General features: G+C 47.7%; 1 protein-coding gene and 1 long non-coding RNA gene across 2 annotated transcripts; both read right to left on the bottom strand.

Moving 5' to 3' along the window:
* Nucleotides 1-720: 720 nt before the first annotated feature.
* CBLN2 (cerebellin 2 precursor) lies at nucleotides 721-4,576 on the bottom strand. The gene is made up of 3 exons (XM_074547805.1): nucleotides 4,066-4,576; nucleotides 1,766-1,885; nucleotides 721-1,461 (listed from the first exon to the last, which is right to left on the bottom strand). The coding sequence occupies exons 1-3, from the start codon at nucleotides 4,435-4,437 to the stop codon at nucleotides 1,264-1,266; spliced, it is 690 nt and encodes a 229-aa protein (XP_074403906.1). The 5' UTR covers nucleotides 4,438-4,576; the 3' UTR covers nucleotides 721-1,263.
* A 4-nt stretch (nucleotides 4,577-4,580) lies between these two features.
* On the bottom strand, nucleotides 4,581-5,909 carry LOC141730408 (uncharacterized). The gene is made up of 3 exons (XR_012581865.1): nucleotides 5,749-5,909; nucleotides 5,512-5,598; nucleotides 4,581-4,636 (listed from the first exon to the last, which is right to left on the bottom strand). It is a non-coding gene; the product is annotated as an uncharacterized LOC141730408 (long non-coding RNA).
* Between the last annotated feature and the right edge of the window lie 4,420 nt (nucleotides 5,910-10,329).

Below are 10,329 nucleotides of genomic sequence, written 5' to 3'. Positions count from 1 at the left end.
GTGCCAGCTTCTGGAGCATTTGTGGATCCTCTGAGGCCCCTCTCCCTCTGAGGCCCCTCTCCCTAAGGCTGTCAAAGATGCTTGTGCCTGCTCCTCCAATACTTGCCACAGACAGCTCAAGCAGAGATGGTTTTATTTATTTTGGAAGAGGAAAACTTTGCTCTCCCATCTCTCTGTGCTCCCACAATGTGTACTTAAGCATTAGTGGACAAATATATCAAATAAATATAAGATAAAAACCTCCAAAATATGGTAATGCAAAGAAAGTATATATTTTAGGGTATGGTCAGAGAAGATATTCAAAGCCTCCACTGTTGCTTCTAGAAATGTCAGGACAAGTCAGAAATGTCAGTTCCTTTACCGGTTTCCAGATTGTAATTGAAGGATCATGTAGCTCTCTTACTCTTTCTCTCTTTCTCTCTCTCTAAATAGGTCTATAAAATCAGCTGGAAAGTGCAGACAGAAATTGTTCACTGGTTAGCTTTACTTAGAGCTACAGGGTATATATGTGCTTTGTTTTGTCTTATTGATCAATCTAGCTTACATTTTTAGCACACACAAACAAAGATCAGGAAAAATAAAAAGTTGATGAAAAACACGAACAACACAAATAAGGTTCCAATCGTGCAAATTTTGCTTCACTGGATAAAGCACTTCTTGACACAGTAATGTCCAGAATCCCCCTCCCCCAGAAAAAATACAGGACTGAGACTGAAGCCATTCTTTTTTTTTTCCTTTTTTTTCTTTTCTTTTTTTTTTTCTTTTTTTCCTTAAGGCTATACAACACAAAGAAATAAAGCATGGAAGAACACCTCATTGGGCTGAACACTCCATTCTTCTGGCTCTAGAGTGAGCCTTTGACAAAGCAATTCTGTGGTCCGAGTTATTTGTTTCATTGGGACAACAACAAGAGAAAGAAAAAGAGGAAAAAATGAAAGAGACGAAAAAACAAAAAGAGTAAGAAAGTCAATGATCCCAACAATAAAATCCAAAATTGACTTTACAATCACAGGTACAAATTGCTCAGGTCGATAATTTCATTTCTCCTAAAGATCACTGTCGTCTAAAACTAATTAGAGGCGCAGGTTCCAAGGAATTGTCAATATTCAAAGCAAATGTTGGAGTTTAGAAGGTTATCATTCTTCTACTGTGACAGTCTGACGGGGTGACCGAAAATATTGTCATGTGCTGCCAAGTTTAGGGTGTCACTAACAATTGAATCCTTGCTCCGGCTCATGGATCTGTCTCCTATTAGGCCTTCTTTTATAGTGGAAAGACTAAGAAGCCGGAAAAGGTTGAATATTTCCACCCTCCCATGAGGTTACCCCTTTCCAGTTTGAGATGCACTTTGTCTTCTCTTTCCATGAGGAGCAAGACCCCATTGCTGGCTGCTTCTCTGGTGACGTCCTGATCCCCTGCAAAAGCTGAAATCACTGGGTAGTTGTTTTGCATTAAACTGACCTAAAAAGTGCAAAGAGACAGAATCTGAGTTTTCGCAATACTCTCAATGATTTTTTTTTTTGCCCTGTGCACATCACTAAACTTTTGTACAGGTCAGAATCTAGGTTGAATTAAGCTAAGGAAATAGGCAATGCATGATTTCTGTCATGTATACAGACCCCTTTAAAAATAACCCACAATCTCATTCTTTAACTTCCGTGTTTTGGGTTTATTTTTTTAAATACGAGTCTTGAAATTAGCATTTGAAGAAAAAAAATAAAAAAGAAAATGAAAGGAAGGACAGCATCTTTCAATTAGAACCCACCTGGATGGTTTGTCTGTTATAGACCTTGACCACGTGGAAACTGAAACTATATATCCCTTTTCTTGGTGCTACAAATATACTGGAAGTAAGATCAAAATGGTTGCCAATATTAACTAATACCTGGAATGCAAACAAATAAAACAGAACAAAGAAAAGGAGAAAGAGAAAGAGAGAAATCAGAGAAATCAGACTCCACCTTAGAGAAGCACCAGCAAAAATTTGACATGAGCTCAATGACCAACATAAAGCATATCCAAAATGGCATTTGCAGCACAATTAAAAGTGCATGGCAAGGGAATGGAGTCAAGCTACAGAGGCATTTAAAAGGCATCAGAGTTAATAAAGCAATTTAGTTACACAAAAATTATCTCCAAAGCCTGTTAGATGAAGTGCAAATGTCCACACTGAGCTGTCAATAAAGCAAAGGTGGCAGAAGGAAGAGGGGGAGGAGTGTGAAATGGAGGGAAGGAGGGAGGGGAAAAAGGTAGGAAAAAATACCAAAAGTCATTAGCTCATAATGGAAATGTAGTATTTTAGATAGCACTACTGAAATCAGAGCTGGCTTCGAGTTTAATAGGGTATAGAACTAAAACTGCACTACAGAGAGGGGCAAAGGAGGAAAGAGGATGCTCAGCAACAGCAACATCTGCCAGCTCATGTTCTCTGTCCCTCTGGAGGGCTGTGCCACTTGGCCCACACGCTCCTCAGGAGGCTGGGGTGGGCCTGCTCCTCTTTCCCGGCAAACACCTTAATTTTTCATATATTTCAATGTTTTTTTTGAAACAAAACAAAACCAAAAAGAAAGAGGAAGAGCACTCCGGCAGATGTGCAAAGCCTCGTTCGGAGGCGGCGGCCGCACCCTGCCAATCCCGCCGATCCGACAGGGACCTGGCCTCGGCTCATCCTCTGGTGCCTTGTCCCGGCTCCCGTGACGGGAGCAGGGTTTGGCTCAAAGGGCACGGGCACGGAAGAACCCGCGGGTCGGTGGCGATGCCGTCCGGGGAGCGGGTGCGCCCGAGCCCGCTGCTCCGCCGGGGCCACCCCTGCACCCTCAGTCTGCGGGCTAAAACTCCGCTCTAATGAAAAAATGCAAAGCGGGAGGAAAAAAAAAAAAAACAACCACAAAACCATATTATCGCCCCCCACCTCAAAATCCCAAGCTTTTTTCTCCCAAACAGCCAAAGTTTATAATTCCCTCCAAAAAAGGAACAAAAAAATTATTTAAAAAAATCTTATTGTGCGAGCACCGAGAAAACGCCTTCAAACTCCGAGGAACTGCACATTGCCGGGTAAATTATCGAACATATACATATATACATATATTTATATGTATATACAAATATACATATATTTAGCAAGTTGGGGGGTTGATTTTTGTTGTTTTGTGGTTTTTTTTCTACTGATTCAATTTTATGAGATCTCATATGCAACGAATGGCTGTGCAAACTGATTAGGAAGGACAGGTAGACAGATAAATGACAACTAGACAGGTAAGAAAAAAAAACCAAATAACCCAAAAACAACAACAAACAAACAAGCCCAGAGAAAACAGTCTGATATGCTAATTTTGGCTGACTCTGCAATACTACTTCAGGAGTCACAAGCGGTAGGAAAAAAGGAAATTTCACCGCAAAAATAAAGTGAATGGACGGGGTTTGGTCTCCGGGAGGGGAGCGGTGCGAGGCAGGGCAGGACAAGCAGAGCAGGCTGCTCGCTGCTCTGCCCGGCGCATGCCGTGCGGGATAACGCCATTCCGATACGGCCCGCCGGGGACACCGTTTGCCTCGTCTGATAACGCGGGAAACACCCTCTTCTTCCTCATCCCTCCCTCCCTCGGAGAGACGCTGTGACATTGCCAAATGCGCTCCGAACAGGCAGATCCGGCGACTCCTCATCGGTACCACTCTGAAATTGCACAGAAGGAGGGATGCTCACGCTTCCCCGGGTCGTTCCTGGCTGGCCAAGGCAATCCTTGGTTGCAAGGCGCCCCCGCACGCGTCCGAGGCACAGACTTTCGCCTTAAAGCTCTTTCCGTACTAGCCATTGTGACCGGACCGGCAGGCAGCATGTTCCCCCCCCGTACCACCCTGGGAAAGCCCCGCAGCTACCTAAATGAACTTTCCAAAGTCTTTCTGGGCTGTTGAGACGTGAAGTTGCTATTGGGAGAGTGGGTCGGGATAAGGAGATGGAAGGGGAGCCAGGAGGAGAACACGCGTGCAGCCAGGGGAGGCAGGGGCGGGGGATGCCCGCGCAGGACGCGGGGACAAGGGGAAGCGAGGGCGAAGCAGGCGGCGCCTGACCTGGTCGAAGTAGATGGTCATGGTGCGGTTGCTCATCTCGGAGGGCTCGTGGTTGGTGCTGCGGGTGGCCGAGAAGGCCACCTTGGCGCTGCCCGAGCGCACCGAGATCCCCAGCGAGGAGGTGATGGCGCCGTCGGCCGAGGGGCTAGAGTCGCAGACCACCAGGCACTTCCCCTCCAGGACGATGGGCTCCGTGTCGTTCTGCGCCCGCACCGGGCACCCGGCGGGCAGCAGCAGCAGCAGCAGCGGCAGCGCCGCCGCCAGGCAGCAGGAGCAGCCGCCCGCCGGCTCCGGCAGCGCCCCCCGCCGCCGCCGCCCCATGCCCGGCGCCGGACCGCGGCCGCCGCCGCCGCTCCGGATGGCCGCCGACATGCGGGCGGGCGGGCGCGGGAGGCGGAGGGGGCTGCGCGCCTGCTGCCGCCGGGGCGCCCTGCGGCCAGCGCTCTGCGGGACGGCGGCTGGGCAGCGGCGGCTGCGGCCGCGCCTTCCTCCCCTTCTCCTCCTCCTCCTCCGCCTCCTCCTCTGCGCGGGGCGAAGGAGCCTTCTCAGAGGGCGGGCGGCACGCAGCAGCCTGCCAAGGGGAAAGGCGGCGGTGAAGCACGGCGGCGGGCAGGCAGGGAGCCGGCACCGCGCCGCCCGCAGGGCTGCCCCTCCCCGCCCCCGGCGCCCCGGCGAGTACAACAGGTTTGGGAGACACCTGGCTGCCCGGTGTTCCCTCTGTCTCGGGTTCCCCAGCAGCCTGCCGTACTCCGAGGGGGGAGGAGGGGCAGCGCTGCATCCCCAAACCCCCGGCGGAGAATCCTGCGGGTGCCTCGGGCAGTCCCTTTCCTGCCCTACAATCAGTGGGGTCTCCAAAACCCGGCTCCACTTCTTCCCACAGCCCCGCTATTAACTACATCTGCGAGCCCGGTTTGTATCCGTCTATCCGTCTCCTAACGCCCCAGACACTACGGAAGGAGATTTTATTCTCGCTCTAAGTAACGCGCCCTCTCTCCCCTCGATGGAGCTTCCCCGCTATCTGTAGAGTTCGCTCCCGCCCCGGCCGGGCTCTGGAGCCGCCGCCGCCCTTCTCCCCGCCTGGGCACCGATTTGTACTTCCCAATCTTCTGAGACCCAAGCCAGGCTAGCACCACTGCTGCTGACCCCGGCGACTCCCTAAACTCGCGAAAAGGAGGCAGCCGGCTCAGATATCCCCCGGTTCCCACCCCGGCATGCACACATATCGCAGGAGTCAAAGCCGTGATCACCCGGCTTCTCCCTCTGAAGTTGCATCTCAGTTTTTCCCGTTCACCAGAACACCCGGTGATCTCGCTCCTGGGAGATCGCCCCTACACTTCCCCAGAGGCATCTCTACGGTTGCCCTAACCCTGCACCTTACTCTTGCTATCATTGAAAATGATATTTTGCGAAAAGAACAGCCGGCGGCGAGGAGAAGGGCTTTTTTACCTGGGAGGTCCATGACGGGAGAGGCGCGTTGGCTAGATAGCTCGTCCGTGAACTTGTATCGCTTAGAGAAAATGAGCCGAGATTGCGCTGGCAGAAAGAAAAGGAAACAGGAGTCGCCTCTTTCTCTCCCGCCCATTGCCAATAATCATCCCCCTCCCGCCAGCCGCTACCACCACCACCCCTCTTCCTCCCTCCTCCCCTCTTCTCCGGCACACACGCACACACACACACACGCACAGGCGCCCGTCAAGGATTCAGACGCCGGCACCAGAGCGGAGCGCTGCCACGGCACCGCCGGCGATGCTGCACCCCAGTCCTTGCCCCGGCCAGGCACCCCTGCGCCTTGGAGCCGCACCCCGACACATGGCGAGCAGCAGCGACAAGCCGCGATGTTCCCACTGGGACGGCCTTCCCGGTGTCACCGGAGGCAGGGAAGAGCCGTGCCGCCTCTCCCCCCCCCTCCCCCGCCATTATTTCTACTTGAACCCGTCGTGCTAAGAGGCCCCTGTTCCAACATGCCACCGACACGGTAGCGCTCACCAACCGAACCACACGGCATCACTCACTGGGAGCTATTTGGAATTCACAGACTTTTATTCTGACAACAATAATCACTGAAAAAGACAAGTTTCCGGGGCACTTCGGGCCGTAGGGCTGCCCCCCGCACACCTCGGCGCCCAAAGTTCGGCGGCGGCTCCCCCTTTATTAATAGATTTCTTCCCCGGGGCGTCCTGATTCCCGGCCCGTTCCCCGACCCGCTCCCGAACCTGGACCTGCTCCCTGACCCGCTTCAGGACTCTGGTACTTACTCCCCGACTCGCTCCCGAACCGAACTGTTCCCAAGCCCACTCCCGTCCCAGGGCTTGTTCCCGGCCCCGGCTCCAGTCCCTTCCCCGGCCCCGGTTCCCGATCCGTCTCCCGGTCCCGCCCGCGGCTCCGCTCCGAGCGCGGTCGCGCGGCGCCACCTGGCGGCGGTGCGAGGCGAGCCACGGGTCTGTGAGGGACTGAGGGAGCCGGGAGGAACGGAGGGAACAAGGAGGGTCGGAGGGAGCCGGGAGGGACGGCGGGAGCCGGGAGGGACGGAGGGAACACGGAGGGTCGCACCCCGTCAGGGGAGGGAGAAGGGAAATTCCCAAAGGGCAGAACGCTGGGCTGAGGAGCTGGGTGGCCTCTCCCTCTGGGTGCCTGCGGGGCCTGGGTGAGCTGGGCTCGCAGGTCGCCCCTGCCTTGCGGAGCGGCCGCGATGATGTCTGTCACAGCCAAGGTTATCATCAGATGTTGCTGGCTGTAAATGTTTCGTGCTTCTGAGCTCGTGGGGCTGCTGCTGAGAGGTTATCAGCAATGCGAGGGAGGGTAAGGCAGAGCTCTGGCAATGCAGGTTTGAGAAACACCATTGCATTTTGATGCATTTCTGTCAATTGTAAGCTGGGTTTTTTCATGGCATATGGCATTTTCCTAGAGATCCTGAAACTTAGACTTCAGCATCTGGAAGGAACTTATCAGAAAACTGTGTTTACATTTAAGCGGTAGCTCCTGATATAGAGAAAATTTGCAGGTGTATGTCAACAGTAAAATTACAATTCTCCCTCCATGAATGAGCGCTCCTCTGTTTCAATCTTCTGCTTTAAGCAGGAGCAAGGAACCCCTGAGGGTGTCTGCCTGGTGATTTGCACCGAGAAATTAATCATGCCCTGAAATTACAGCTAAGCAGTGTGCAGGGAATTCCTAACCTATAGCTCCTTGTTTCAAATGAGAAATTTATGCTAAGCCTGAAATGCTCATGTTTAATGGTCTTTTTCCTGAGTTCAAGCACAGAGCGATGGGAGTAGAAAGCTGAAAAGTGTAGTGCATTAAAATTATCAGAAATCAGAGCAGGAACAAGTGTGTGGCTGTAAGGCAGCACGTATTCTGCAAGACAGGGAAAAGGAGCACAGAAATTCCTTTAGAAGAGATTGACACTCAATGTTACCTGTGTCTGGTACACTAGGGAGTTGCTATTATTTCTCCTTAGATCACACTACTCATTGATTATGACTACGTTGTATGAAAGAGGCATTAAAGCAGAGCCAAAGGATTTGTACCTTGTTCTATATGACTTAAAACATAAGGCCCAGTGCTGAGGGAATGATGGCATGTTATCCCTTCTGCCTGCAACTTTCAAGGAAGATGAGCATCAGAACTAAAGGGAACTGAAAAGCCATTAAATCCAATGTGCACCCACAGGAAAAAAAAGAGATTAAATCTTGCCCTTTTTAGTACAAGAAATAGATCCCAAATGCATAGAAACTCCCTTCTTCTTAGATAGGTAACTAGTAAAAGACCTGTAAGTAAAAATCAGTATGCAGTATGAATAGAGGGAGGGGCAATAACAGAATATTTACTTCTAATAAAATACTGAATCATATGACATTTACAGTGCTTATTAGAAAACAGTTCTGTGTGTTACTTCTAATTAAATATTGTCCTTAATAGAATAAAACTGCAGCCTTCATGGAGCTATGTAGCTGGTGGATTTACTTGAGCATCTTTCTTTTTTTATTTTTTTTTGAGTTGGAGGAATGAAAATATAGAACATTAAATTATTAATGTCAGAAAATGCACCTCAGTTATAAAGTGACTTCAGAAAGTATAGCTTCTAAAGTAAATTTGCAGGTAAGTTACTGGTAAAGTTTGGTAAAGCTCTCTTTCTTGAGTTCAAAAAGTTGGTTGTAGTTGGAAAAGAATAGTGTGTAATCAAGTTCATGTCATTTTTCATCACGTTGCCAAGAGTACAAACATTTCTACCAGGGATGTGTTGAACTTGATGGTGTGGAAGCTACACAAGAAATAAAACTGCTCATTTCTTTGGAACCATTCCTAAGCTAGCCCTCACCTTGAACTCATTTAATCCAACAGCTTCAAGGGGAAAAGCTTTTTGTCTTATCTACTAAATCAAGTTATCAACAGAAGAGTATTTTGATCAGTAGCTCCTAAGTGTTTCCCATATATTATTTACAATAATGTCAAACAAAATAGGACACTCCAAAAGAAAATGCTGTATGTCTTTTCCTGAAATTATTTCATAGATATTTGCGTAGATTATATCATTGCTACATGTACATGGATAGAGAAAGAAGAAATGTTCATTTAATGTGAAAATTTCTTTTATCTACCTAAAATATTAGAACAAATTTGTAGCAGGGACACAATAACACTTCTATGATCAGCCAAGGTGATGCTTTCTGGGTCCTCGTTTATCAAATAGATTGCCATTTAAATGGCTAACCTGTGTCTTCATCGATTACTTGTCCTTTAAACAACAATTTTACTGTGAATTTTAACAAATGGGATTTAAAAAATCTGATCATTTTTTCTTGCAAGCACACCTTTGAAATATAATCTGATGGCCGAGAAAGTGCAGTCTTCTGTACCTACCCAGTGACAACCTCCATATTAACCACAAGTGATTGTTGGTGAGCCAGCTGAGGTACACCCACCCTCTGTGAGCGCAATCCTTGTGCTAATTCTGCTATCAGCACTACTAAAACAATGTTTTATTAATTCAAATCTTTGTTTAATTCCCTATTCTATGGGGACTACAGGGCTTATTACCTTATAGCTGTCAGCTATGGCCAGGAATATTTAACTCTCTGTTGATAACATGCACAACATTCTCAAGTATAAGCAATATAGGGAAAAAATTACATAATAAATTAGAGTTCATTCACAGAGATACTTAAACTTGTTTTCTAGTCCCTGAGTCTTAGTGTTTCACACATCAACCAAGGGAGTTAGGCTTCTTCCCTGCATAAGAAAATTCACCATAAGTTTTTATCAGGTGACAGTTCTCAAGTGCAAAGGTTTTCCCTTCATTGGAAAGTGAGGAAAATTTAGGCTGGATGGAGGAATTTACTTATAAAGAACATCATGTCTGATAGAATTTCAGGAATATCTTCGTAAGATTTTACACATTGAGAGGAGTGTAATTCCTCAAGAACATTTGGTTCATATAAAAATATCAGAACAACCCTAACATCATGTTCTGACTCTGTCATCAGCCTCTCTGACCAACGCATTTTTGAGTGATTCAGGTTTTCTTGGGAAAATTTCGAGATGGAGATGTCATATCATTAAACAAAAAATGGTGCAAATGGCACTTTTCCCCCCTAAATATATACCAATTAAAAATGTCCAGACAATGTGCATCAGCCACCAATGTGCTCTGCAGGTTCAACACTTACGCCCAGTTTTTAAGGTTTGGTGCATCCTCAGAACAAGCAATTTACAGTGACGTCGAGCAGCTCTGCTATTCTCTGGATTCCTTCTTCACAGAGCTTTTAAGTAGATAAATGATGACAGCAACCCAGTGCACCTTCCAAAGACTGCAAATATTTTGTCTAAAAAAGAAAAGGCATTTGTGAGAAATGTTTACTACAACAACAGCCAGACACCAGGCTTGGCAAGCACAAATAATTATTTTTTCTTTTGTATGTGGCACTGAACATAGCTTGTGTGCCTAGGTTTTGGGTACTTTTCACTCATACAAACTCACAACTTGACCTTATAAACAAACCCCACATATTTTAAAAATGTAGCTCCTAGCTAACAGAAGTAAAAACCTTATTTATTCTCTTTCTGGCTGCCCAATATCCGTTCTCTGAGCTTCTTAACTGAGTTCAGAAACTGAAGAGTTTACATGAAATTTATAATGAAAACATTGCTATAAACATAGCATGATCTCAAGTTTCATTACAGGAGATTCCTTAGGGCTCATAGCCAATATATGCAAACTTCAAAGAAGCTAATATATGTTAGGTAATATCTATCTATCTATCTATC

The sequence above is a fragment of the Zonotrichia albicollis genome, chromosome 1 (assembly GCF_047830755.1).
Source record: "Zonotrichia albicollis isolate bZonAlb1 chromosome 1, bZonAlb1.hap1, whole genome shotgun sequence".
NCBI classification, from domain to species: domain Eukaryota; kingdom Metazoa; phylum Chordata; class Aves; order Passeriformes; family Passerellidae; genus Zonotrichia; species Zonotrichia albicollis.
Note: the sequence above shows the minus strand (reverse complement) of the source record. Positions and strands in the feature narration are given on the sequence as shown.

Bases quoted from the DNA above. Each gene is read 5' to 3' on its own strand.
- CBLN2 (XM_074547805.1), bottom strand. From the start codon at position 4,437: ATGTCGGCGGCCATCCGGAGCGGCGGCGGCGGCCGCGGTCCGGCGCCG. The intron at 1,886-4,065 runs GTCAGGCGCCGC...TTTGCATTCCAG, and splicing joins TGACCATCTACTTCGACCAG to GTATTAGTTAATATTGGCAA. The intron at 1,462-1,765 runs GTGGGTTCTAAT...TGCACTTTTTAG, and splicing joins ATAACAGACAAACCATCCAG to GTCAGTTTAATGCAAAACAA.